Raw genomic sequence first — 12,514 nt, forward strand, 5'->3', positions numbered from 1 at the left:
CACCCGAGCAGGGATGTGTGAAAGAACCTCCTCCATACCAATAGTACCCTCTGATGAATATAAGTTTTTATAAAACTCTGTGGCCATACCTGCCAGCTCGCTCGGGTCAGTGCACATTGTTCCGCCACCTCGTTCCAGTTGACGATCCTGTTTTTTGCCTGCCGAGCACTCGCTTTCCGTTGGAAGAACTTGGTATTGCTATCGCTTTCAGCAAGCCACATGATCCGAGAGCGTTGTTTTGCCATTATTTCCTCCCTGTATGCTAACTCAATCAAGCGAGCCATAACCCTCTCCTCTTCCTGCCCTGGGCCCGTTCGCAACGGATCTGCTCTAAGCTCAGCGAGCTGCCGGTGTAACCCCCGCATCTCCTGACGTACCGAGCCGAAAGTCCTCTTGCTCCACCGTGTCATTGAAGCCGAGACATCTTGCAACTTGTTGGCCAAGTCAGCTAGTGTCGTCGCAGGGCCGTTTCCATTCCATGCCTCATCCACCGTTTCTTTGAAGCGCTCATCCGACTCCCATGCACACTCATATCGGAATGGTTTCCTCCCTATCGTCCGTTGGCTGCCTGTCTCCAAGTCAGTCTTGAGCAAAATCGGTCTGTGATCACTCTTGGCTGCGGTTAGATGTTCCAGGGTTGCAAAGGGAAATAGTAAAGACCAGCTTGGTTAGTAGATAACACAAATATATGTTGGTTAGCAGATAACACAGAACTACACTACGAAAGGCCCATCAAATCACCACATTATAAATAAAAATAAAAGGCACTCCATCGTCTCTCCCACCCGCCAAATTAAATATTCTATCAGTTCCAAAATATAAGGAGTATTAGTTTCTTGGAAAGTCAAAATTCTTTAACTCTGAACAAGTTCAGGCAAAAAATATCGACATCCACAATATTAAACAAAAAAGTATGGAAATTAATTTCATGATGACTTTAATCATACTGTTGATATTATGAATTTTGCTATATTACTCTATAAATTTTATCAAATTTAAAAGGTTTGACTTTAAAAAAAATTAACAGACCTTATATTTTGAAAGAGCTTTAAGAAACCCAACAGCACTAAGGCACATCAAAGAGCGCCCAACTCTTCCAGTGATAGGATTATGTTCCGGCTTATGAATATCACCTACAACCTCTCTGTTGACGAGTGGTGTCATCTCATCTTTTATGACCCATTCCATTCATCACAGTTTCACAACATCTGCACCATAGTTGTTTTATGGCAACTTGACAGCTATACCATATTTGTTGAACAATCCCTAAATCAGCCTGGATGAATGGTAATAAAGCTTCTCCACATTCTCTCTTGCTTCGTTTATTTCAACACAGTACATAACATCAACTTTGCATCATATAGCAACTCAATAGGGCCAGCAGATTAAACTGTAATTCGAGAATAAATGTTCAAGACAACAACACCACCATGTTCCCACGCACACAGAGAAAAGTACAACACCAACTGGGTAGAGTTCAACAGATCTAAACTCATGTTAACCTGACATCCTTGAGAAGTCTTGCAGCCATGGCCCCGGACCTTCTGATTTCCCAGTCGTCCATGTCTTCTTTTGAAGCCGTACAAGGTTCAGTCTTCACTCCTGGATCTTCGTCTTCTCCTGGGTTGGAGGCATCGTCATCCTCCTCCTCGGTGTTCCCATTGCCGTTGGGTCCGGCCTCAGGGACTGATGAAGCCTTGAGGTCCATCATGTAAAGATTTATGCTAGGATGTTGATATTTAGCATCCATCTGTGCAATAATTCAGAAACCATCTTTAGTGCTGCTTCAAATAGGTGGAGGGAAAACAATAATCAAGATATGTACCTTTGACTTGGATACAGTTTTCACATTAAAGTTGATTTTCCACATCTCCATCATCTGCTCATGGACAGTGGTGGAACGGATCTCGTATCCTAGCTGCTTATCAAACAGTTACTCAGCTGTGCTCTTTTACTGATCTTTTCTACAGGGTTATAAAATAATGCTACTTGGACAGGGGAAATCACATACCAGTACTTTCGTCTTAGGACCAGATAGTGCAATAATTGTCTCCAGTAGAGGTTGCAATAGATGTTCTGAATAAACCTTCAAAACACACAAAAGATGAAGTGGTAAGTCTCTGTGTTGTCTAAGGATATGATGAAGTGGCAGGTCTCTGTATTGTATATTGATATTATGTCGAATGTCTGTCATCTGCGTTTCAATTTCACTATGTTCTCAGCATTTCGATTTCAACTCATAGGGTATGCCTATTTTTCATAACATCCATGGATAAATATTCCCAAGAATCTGTAATGTGGGGCGTCCTCTACAGTTTTCTGTTCAAAAAGAATCTGTATTGTGACCAAGTTTTTCTTCTTCAGTTAGGTAAATACTTGAGAGGTTCCCTATTAAAAATATTAATTAAGTTAGGTAAATACTTAAGAGGTTCCCTATAAAAAGTTATCAATTCGATTACGCAGAGATCATGGGCAATGTTTCTAAGATCAGTCAATTCGATTCAGCACATAATCTTGCATAATATGAAATCAGGAGAAACAACTTGAGGGAAAAACTTGCACCAAACACAAGTGCTGCGTCAGAAAGCTTACAACATCAGTCCCAATGATGTAATCGAATGGAGGCTCAACGGCTCTGATATGTTCTTTATTCCCCCAATCCAATTCTGCAACCATAACTGAGCCAAAGGAACCTATTTGCAAAATACACTTTGTAAGAACTAGGAATATCCAAGTGTGGTGAGTATCCTATACTAAAGAGTAAAATTTAGCTAATCACTGAGAAGCATAACAGAAGGTCTATGCATTCAGAACATGTAATGATGAGAATATCATCACAGTATCCTAAATTACATATATGAATGGTGCTTTCTTTGATAACAAACCTGAGTCGGGATTAGACTGCGCAATCCACGATTTATTGCGTTCAACATTCCTCATGAGCAGCGGGAGCACCTCAACCTGGTCAGTTGTAACAACGTCACAACCAAGCAATGCCATACCTGAATGAGAAGCATATATTATTTCCCTTGAGAGAAAACCTCCAAGATCATAGATATCTCTGGAAGGATAATGAGATCCAGCTTACCAAGCCCGGCTAGACCACAACCAGCTCCTAACTCGATCGCCCTTTTCCCTTTCAGCTTGGATGGACAAAACCTACCTTTCCTGCTATTCTTTTCCTGCAGATATAAAGTCAGACTGCTACATCAGCACTAACAAATCAAGCTTACAAAATGCAGAACTGTAAAAGAGAGCTCGGAACTAACAGCAGGCTATTACCAGGAATTTTGCGAACACCATCGACGCGTCCCATACCGTCGTGCCGAGGTGCTTCGAATTGGGGTCCTGCAGACAGCGAAAAATTCAGACTTCATGAGAGTGGCAGCAAAGAAGAAGCTAGGAAAGCACATCGCGTCACGGAGCATGACGACCTGAGAAATATGCAGGCGGTGGCCCATCAGTTCCAGCGTGATCGCCGACGTGCTCGGGGAGTTCAGCCTGCCATCAGATGACACCGTACATGAGACCGGAATACATGAAAAATCAGTGGAGCGGCCCAAAATCTCTACTAAAATTATAGCTAGATGCCGGAACGGGAGGAAGGGCGGGCAAGTTGCGAGAGGAGGGGAGTGTTCAGGGTGTCGCTTGCTTACCTGTCGTAGTCCATGGAATCCGGTGAACTTTCCCGCCGGCGGCGTCGAGGTTGCGGCGGTGAGGGTTTGGGGGAGGACCGGAGGAGGCAGAGTGGCGTCTATCTGGGTTGGCGTTTGCTCGCGGAGGCCCATACTTCTGTTCAGATGGGCTTCAGGCAATGACCTCCAAGCCCACGTCTACGTGTCTGATTCAAACGCCAGATGAGCGGCGGCGCGTCTGCCCCCGCCACTCCGGCGGCATCCACGCCGACGGCGACGAGGCCTCGCCTGTCGAGGTTCCGCCGGGCCGGCAGCGCCGTCGCGGCCGCCGCCCCGGGAGGCTTCCTCCACCTCTCCCTCCTCGCGTCCCTCCGCCGCCGGCCCTCGCTCCAGGCGCACGCGCAGCTCCTCCTCCTCGGGCTCCCGCTCCCGGCGCACGCCGCCTCGCGCCTCCTACGCCCGCACCTCCGCTCGGGGCACCACCTCGCCTCGCTCCGCCTCTTCCTCCGAATCCTGCGCGACCGTCCCAAACTCCGTCGCTCCCTGGAGACGCAGGCGGAGGCCGTCCCAAACTCCCACTCCCTCTCGGCCGCCCTCGCGGCCTGCGCCCACCACGCGTCCCCCTCCCCCGGGCTCTCCGCCCACGCCTTCCTCGTCAAGTCCGGCTACGCCTCCGACCTCTTCGTCGCCAACTCCCTGCTCCACTTCTATGCGTCCTTCGGTTTACCCTCTCTGGCACGCAGGCTGTTCGATGAAATGCCAGCGAGGGACACCGTATCATTCAACACTCTGATCGGTTCATATGCGAACTCGTGCTGTGTTGGCGATGCTTTCGGAGTATTCAAGGTTATGGTGGAGGGAAGATTGCGGCCGGATGGGTGGACCATCACGGCGTTGTCAGGCGCATGTGTGGGGCTGAAGGATTTGAGGGTGGCAAAAGCGTTGCACGCGGTTGCCATGAGAGCGCTTCGGGCTGCAGCGTTTCAGTCACAACAGGTGGCGATCGTGCTGGTGGACATGTATGTGAAGTGCAGGGGGCTGGTGCTTGCCAGGAAGGTGTTTGATTTGGCAGGGGAGAAGGCAAGGGACGTGAGGTTATGGACCATGATGGTGTCAGGGTATGCCAGGTCTAGGGAGCTCGAGATGGCTAGAGCGTTATTTAATGAGATGCCAGAGAAGGATTTGGTCGCATGGACGGCTCTTATTGGTGGGTTTGTGCAGTTTGGCAGATCTAAGGAGGCATTGATGTTATTTGAGGAGATGGAGGAGGCAGGAATTGAGGCAGATGGAGTCACAGTAGTTAAAGTTCTTTCAGCTTGTATTCAGTACTGTACGTTCGATGTTGCAAAGAGGCTTCATCATCGTGTGATGCATAATGAGCTGATCAGCACAGATGCAAGACTTGCTACTGCCTTAGTTGACATGTATGCCAAGCATGGGTTCATACAGACAGCCATGGATGTGTTTTGTGGTGTGGATGACATATTTAAGACCGTGGAGTTGTTCAATGCTATGATAGGCGGACTAGCTCATCACAATTCTGGTGAGAAAGCTATTATGCTTTTTGATGAAATGAGATCGCTCGGGCTCCATCCTGATAAGATCACTTTCACGGCAGTGTTGTGTGCATGCAGCCGCGGTGCCTTAGTGACACAAGGGTTTGAGATATTTAATTCCATGGTGGGCAAGTATGGTGTAGAACAAGATATTAAGCATTATGCTTGCATGGCTGATCTCCTTGCAAGAGATGGACGGCTTGACGATGCTTACCGTTTTATCCAGAACATGCCTTTCAAAGCAAATAGTGTGGTCTGGGCTTCTCTTAGGAGAGAATGTGAGATCCATGGAAACATGAGGATTGGAAAACTTGCAGAGGAGGAACTACTTCGGTTTGATCCTAGCTACAGGCCTGAAAGCGAAAGCCTCGTCTTGTCTGACATATTTTCAGATGGAAGGAAACAGAAAAGGTCTGCAATGGTGAGAAAGGTTATACGCCTCAAACCTAAGCACAAGCGTACAAAGTAGCAGTGTAGGTTTTTCAGACACAATATGAGTGGGGGAAAGACTGCACCCAACATAGTGAGATGGTTTCTGTAGCCTTTGGGTTGCTAAATTTATTCTAAGGCCCTAAATGCCAATAAAAATTGTCAGTAATCTTCGGATGCATGCTGGTTGTCATTCTTCTTTCAAGTATCTGTGAAGATTTACAGAAGAGATATTTGTTTGAATGATGGAACCAGGCTCCATCAAATGAAACAAGGGTCATGCTCTTGCATGGACAACTGGTGACGCTAATGCAAATATTCTGGACAAACTATGGCCGTTATGTTCACAAATTGCAGGCAAGCCTCTCTTTCTTTTTTGTTCTTTTCTGTGCAGTACATGCGTAAACTAATAATTAATTTAAAATGTTGGAGATCCAAAACAATCCACCTGTTAAACATAAGTGAGTTGATCAAAACCAACAACTCACAATTTAGTGCAGATTGACAGCTGACCTAACTCTGTCAGAATAATATCTGAAGACTCCATGGTCAATGTGTTGTTTAACTGCAGAAAAATAAATGAAAACACAGAGAGAAGCTCACAACTGCTTGTTGCAATGGCAAACTACTGACTTTTCTTAATCTATTTTTAATTTTATGTGTTTTCATAAAAACCTGTATTTTCAAATTACTTGTACAATTTTAGACCTGCATTTTATTGCGTTGCCTTTTTTTCAATATTGATGTTGTTCTTTTTTCGCTACTACTGATAATCTAAGTCAGATTGACTCGAACTAATTTCTTATTAGAAGCTCTCCTTTTCACCCACAAGAATGTCAAGAAGGTGATGACCAACCACAACAATAGCTACCTTTTCGTTTGTGCTCCACCTTTGTGCTCTCTGTATATCATACTACAATCACACTCTTTCTGGAGAATCAAGTATCACGACCAGGCTTAAGACAAGGTCTAAATGATCATGGCAAAGGTATGTTTTTCGAGCATCTAAACGTATATACAGATCCATGATACAATTAGTTCTTCATATTGTTTTGAGATTGAGGTGTTCTTATGAATATCTGACAGGAACAATACGAGAACAACATGTCAAAGACTTATGTTCTGAAGGTCAGCATGCACTGCCAGTGCAATGGTTGCATCAAGAAGATCAACGACGGGGTGAAAGAGATCGCCCTTTCAGAAGGTACATATGCACGTCGCTTAAATGAGCATTTCTTTGTGATAGAGTGATAGTATACATCTGTTGTTATGTGTGATTATTGCACATGTCTTCTGTTGCACTGCCTTTGTGAATGATCTAAATTTTGGCCTTCATGGTTATGAAGGGGTGGAGAGGGCTGACCTGGTGGCGGAGACGGCAGAGGTGATAGTGGTCGGGAGAATGGACCCAGAGAAGCTCTGCTGCTTGCTGCATGAACTAACGCAGAAGCATGTGAAGATAGAAACCAAAAGAGCCGTATCTGAAGGAGAAACTGCAGCTTCTCGGGAAACCAAGAACCGCTTTGGCCAGGTACCATTGTTTTCAGGCTAATAAGTCGATCGTACATCAAAATCACAATGTTAAAATAAATCATACTATATAGTCAAATGATGGTGGTAGGAAATACAAAGCTGGCTGCTGTTAAATCGGTCGAGCATTTGTTTCGGTTCTATTGATGCAGTTATTCCTTCATATTCGTCTTTCGCTGGGGAAACAATAGGTACATAGGAGTAGGACACAGAATGTACACATCATACCAAAATAGGTAGGTGACCTGCTGAGCTACCCATTTCTTGTAATCGATGTTGTTTGTGCCCAAACACCCACATCATGTTCGTATTTGCCTCCACATCTCAACTGCTACACGCCGGGTAGGAAGATAGTAGGTCACCAGCTATGAACCATCTGATTTATGATGCACTGCATGATCATCTCAATTTCTCCAACTGAACCTTTCAGGTTACTTCCGGCTTGTTCGATTCGGACTTACCAGAGGAAAGCCCAGTAACACCTGTTATGCCGAGCGCACCGCCGATTCCCGAGGCATGGAGGAGCCAAACCGTGCCTTCCCAGAGATGCACTTACCGTTGGTCGCTACCTTTGCCCGGCGCACTCGGCGTGTGGGCAGCATCTGACATCGAGGGGACAATGGCGGTGTACGAGCTCTGAAGGCTTATTCAACAGCACAGTCAGCAGAAGCAGGCTGCACTCTGTCGTCACCTTCGTTTTGTGCTAGCTGATTTGTTGTCACGCAAGTATTTTCTGCCAAGAGCTTTAACCTGCGTGTTCTTTGTTTCTACCCGTGGCTTAATGACACGGGCATGCTCTCTTTTGCTTCGTTGTTAATCCGCGATGCTTTGTACAATCATCAGCATTGCTTGCATCAATGCGGGTTAGATTGTCATGTTGTGCAATAGTAAATAGGAATCCAAGGGAGAAGTGTAGGAACCGGGCATGGAATCCCATGTCCTACGTGTCAATGGGCTGGCTGGACGGCTGCTCTGTTTTATTGCTGCGATGAGTTGTGCAAGTAAATTTAGTCTAATGCCCTAAAATACCAGTAAAAATTGTCAGTAATCTTCAGATGCATGCTGGTTTTCATTCTTCTTGTAAGTATACGGTGAAGATTTACAGCAGAGATATTTATTTGAATGGCTGCATGAAATGAAACAAGGCTCATGCTCTTGCATTGACAACTGATGATGCTAATGCAAATATTCCGGACAAACTATAACAAGTATTATGTTCACATATTTCAGGCAAGCCTCCCTTTCTTTTTCGTTTCTTTATTGTGCAGTGCATGTGTTCAAAATGTTGGAGATCTAAAAACAATGCACCTGTTAAACAATAGTGGGTGGATCAAACCGACAACTCACAATTTAATGCAGATTTGCTGCTAACCTAACTCTGTCAGAATTACATCTGAACACTTCATGGTCAATGTGCTGTTAAACTGCAGAAAGGAGAATGAGAGCACAGAAAGAAGCTCACAACTGTTTGTTGCAATGGCAAGCTACTGACTTTCTTCTTCATCTTTGTTTATAAAAATGTGTGTGTTTCCAGATAAAACCTGTATTTTCAAATTACTTCTACAATTGTAAACCTGCATTTTATTGCATTGCCTTGTTTCAAATATTTATTTCTTTTTTGGTTAGTTACTAATGATTATCTGAAGTCGGATTGAGCATGACTCGAACTAAGTTAGTATTGCAAGCTCTCCTTTTCACCATAACAGTGTCAAGAAGGTGGTGACCAACCACATCAACAGCTAACCTTCTTGTTTGAGCTCTCCTTTTCACCATACTACAATCGTGCCCTTCCTGGAGAGCTGATGTATCACGGCCAAGCTCGAGACATGATCTAATTGATCATGGCAAGGGTATGTTCTTTCGAGCATATAAACTGGCATACACATCCATGGCACAGCAAGTCCCTTGTTTACAGATTGAGAGGTTCTTGTGAACGTGTGGCAGGAACCAACACAAGGACAATGAGTCAAAGACTTGTGTTCTGAAGATCATCATGCACTGCCAGTGCAATGGTTGCATCAAGAAGATCAACGATGGGGTGAAGCAGATCGCCCTTTCAGAAGGTACATATGCAAGTTGCGGAAATCAGCATCTCTTTGTGATAGACTGACAGTATACATCTATTTTTATGTGTGATTGTTGCGCATGTCTTCTGCTGCACTGCCTTTGCGAATGACCTAACTATTAGCCTTCAAGGTTGCGAAGGGGTGGAGAGAGCTGATTTGGTGGCGGAGGCAGCAGAGGTGATAGTGGTCGGGAGAATGGATCCAGAGAAGCTCTGCTGTTTGCTGCATGAACTAACACAGAAGCATGTGAAGATAAAAACCGAAAAAACAGTGTCCGAAGGAGAAACTGCAGCTTCTCGGGAAACCAAGAACCGCGGCCAGGTACCATTATTTTCAGACTAATAAGTCGATTGTCCATCAAAATTGCGATGATAAAATGAATCATACTATAGATCTAATGATGGTGGTAGGAAATACAGAGCTGGCTTCTGTTAGATCGGTCGAGCATTCGTTTCGGTCCTATTGATGCAGTTATTCCTTCATGTTTGTCTTTCGCTGGGGAAACAATAGCTGCATAGGACACAGAATGTACACATTGCACCAAATTAGGTAGGTGAGCTGCTGAGCTATCCATTTCTTGTAACTGATGTTGTTTGTGCCCAAACACCCACACCCAGAGTACACCCACATCATGTTAGTATTTACCTCCATTTCTCAACTGCTAGATAGTAGGCCACCAGCTATGAACCATCTGATGTACGATGCACTGCATGATCATCTCAATTTCTCCAACCGAACCTTTCAGGCTACTTCCGGCTTGTTCGCTTCGGACACACCAGAGGAAAGCCCAGTAACACCTGTTACGCCGAGCGCACCGCCGATTCCCGAGGCGTGGAGGAGCCAGACCGTGCCTTCTCAGAGATGCGCTTACCATTGGTCGCTACCTTTGCCCGGCGCACTCGGCGTGTGGGCCGCATCTGACATCGAGGGGACAATGGCAGTCTATGAGCTCTGAAGGCTTATTCAATAGCACAGCCAGCAGATGCTGCTGCACTCCGTCGTCACCTTTGCTTCGTGCTAGCTGTTTTTTTGTCACGCAAGCATTTTCTGCCAAGAGCTTTAACCGATTTGTTCTCTGTTTCTATCCATGACTTAATGATACTGGCATGCTCTCTTTTGCTTCGTTGTTCATTCGTGATGTTGTGCAGTAGTAGATAGGAATTCAGGGGAGAAGTGTAGGAACTGGGCATGGAATCCCAAGTCCTTCATGTCAATGGCTGGCATGGAATCCCAAGTCCTTCGTGTCAATAGCTGCATAGGAACTGGGGAATCTTCTGCTGCTGCTCTGTTTTATTGCTGTGATGAGTTGTGCAAGTAAAATTTTTCTAAGGCACTAAAATAGTACCAATAAAAATTGTCGGTAATCTTCGGATGCATGCTGGTTTTCAATCTACTTTCAAGTATCTGTCGAAGATTTACAGCAGAGATATTTGTTTGAATGATGGAACCAGGCTGAATGAAACGAAACAAGGGTCATGCTCTTGCATTGACAACTGGTGATGCTAATGCAAATATTTGTGGACTAGCCATGACATTACTTGTTTCTTTTCTGTGCAGTGCGTGTGTTAACTAAGCATGTGTTCAAAATATGTTGGCGATCTGAAAAAATGCATTTGTGTTATAAACTCAAGTGAGTTGGTCAAAGCTGGCCGCATATTATTGCCTTGTTTCCAATTTTGAACCTGCATATTATTGCACTGCCTTCTTATTGTACAAAGCTGGCCGCTGTTAAATCGGCAGAGCATTCGTTCCGGTCCTGACTATGCAGTGTTACTCCTTCATGTTCGTATTTCCCTGGTGAAAAAATAGATGCATTGGGCACTGAATGTACACATTGCACTGAATTAGGTAAGTGAGGAGGCTCGTTGTTTCCAAAAAAAGAAAAAAGAAAGATCATCAGCGTTGCGTCAAAGTGGGTTGGGTTGTCATGCTGCCGCTGCTCTGTTTAGAGCATCTCCAACATCCGCCCAATGCGCGGCGCCCAAAAAACAGGTTTACAGCGCGCAAGTAAATTTTTTTAGGGCGCTAGAAGACGTTTGCTCCAACAAGCGCTGCAAAATATGCTGCGCGCGCGAGTCCAACGGTCCCAATCAAGCGGTCCCATCTGCAGCAGCCCAGAATTTGCAGCGCGCGCGACCGGGCGCACTAAATATGCTGCGCGCGATGCCTTTTTGATGCGCGCAGCATTAGTTATAGCGCACGCGCGCTTTTTGTGCGGCCGCTGGAGATTCCAAACCGGGTCTGCGCGCGCTAAAAGCAGTTTTTATACCGCGCGGCGCTCATATAGCGCTTCTGTTGGAGATGCTCTTATTGCTGCAGTTTTGTGACTGCCGCATCTGCACTTGCACTCGCGCGTTGCATTTCTTCTTCCTCTTTGACTGTAAATCTTCACTTTCAAAGCTGGTCCCGACAGTTTTGCTGGCTTTGATTGTTTTTTTCCCTTTCTGATGTCTTAATTTTCTTTACACACCTCTTCTTTTTCTTTTGCATATCAGCTATTGATTTCTCAGATTCATTTTCTTTAGATTCACTTGCTTCCTTCTAAGATCTTCCTTTTTTCTTTTGTAAAACGAGATGAAGTGCGATTGCTGATATCACTCGAAGAACCATCCTTTTCCATTTGCTGAACCTGTCAACTGTATACAGTATACAATAGCATTCAGTTCTACATACCACACCAACCCAGTGCTACCTTTTTACTTCCTAAAAAACATAGTTTGATGATCATTTATAGATTACAACTACGTAGGCGGCTTGGACAGTTACTCTATCAACATGCTTGTGGTTATAAAACATTCTCTGCTATCCAGCAAATCAGGTATGGATTATGTGCTAGCACTTGTTGTTTTATACTCCCTCCGTCCAAAAATACTTGTCATCAAAATGGATAAAAAGACATCTTTTTTTATCCATTTTGATGATAAGTATTTCCAGACAAAGACAGAGGGAGTACATATATAAGATCTCGATCGGTCTTATTAAATTGCACTCCCCACTCCCAACAGCCATAACCAACCAGTATAAAAAAAGGCACATGCCCCCGTACTGACTGACCTTTAACAAATCCAGCATCTTAATCAGCACTGAAACTTTTTTCTTTTCTTTTTTTCTGAAACGGAACAGCAGGGGCTCTGCATATGCACTAAAGATTAGTACTCCACTACTAGGAATGTACTTCCTCTGTAAACTAATATAAAAGAGTTTAGATTACTACTTTAGTGATCTAAACACTTTTATATTAGTTTACGAAGGAAGTACATAGAAGAGATACAAGTCCAAAGGAAAGGGAATAAAAAAG

At 44.6% G+C, this 12,514-nt stretch overlaps 2 protein-coding genes and 1 pseudogene across 2 annotated transcripts; 2 read left to right on the forward strand and 1 right to left on the reverse strand.

Moving 5' to 3' along the window:
- Window positions 1-1,285: 1,285 nt before the first annotated feature.
- On the reverse strand, window positions 1,286-3,795 carry LOC125515464 (protein N-lysine methyltransferase METTL21A). The gene is made up of 9 exons (XM_048680934.1): window positions 3,657-3,795; window positions 3,435-3,501; window positions 3,283-3,348; window positions 3,089-3,182; window positions 2,886-3,002; window positions 2,593-2,693; window positions 2,012-2,086; window positions 1,826-1,918; window positions 1,286-1,750 (listed from the first exon to the last, which is right to left on the reverse strand). The coding sequence occupies exons 1-9, from the start codon at window positions 3,668-3,670 to the stop codon at window positions 1,493-1,495; spliced, it is 885 nt and encodes a 294-aa protein (XP_048536891.1). The 5' UTR covers window positions 3,671-3,795; the 3' UTR covers window positions 1,286-1,492.
- A 62-nt stretch (window positions 3,796-3,857) lies between these two features.
- LOC125515463 (pentatricopeptide repeat-containing protein At1g31430-like) lies at window positions 3,858-8,222 on the forward strand. Its single transcript, XM_048680933.1, has 4 exons — window positions 3,858-6,608; window positions 6,707-6,824; window positions 6,967-7,151; window positions 7,581-8,222. The coding sequence occupies exon 1, from the start codon at window positions 3,858-3,860 to the stop codon at window positions 5,658-5,660; it is 1,803 nt and encodes a 600-aa protein (XP_048536890.1). The 3' UTR covers window positions 5,661-6,608; window positions 6,707-6,824; window positions 6,967-7,151; window positions 7,581-8,222.
- On the forward strand, window positions 6,600-10,675 carry LOC125517043 (annotated as a pseudogene).
- Window positions 10,676-12,514: the final 1,839 nt, after the last annotated feature.

Source organism: Triticum urartu, chromosome 6 (genome assembly GCF_003073215.2).
Source record: "Triticum urartu cultivar G1812 chromosome 6, Tu2.1, whole genome shotgun sequence".
Classification (NCBI taxonomy): Eukaryota; Viridiplantae; Streptophyta; class Magnoliopsida; order Poales; family Poaceae; genus Triticum; species Triticum urartu.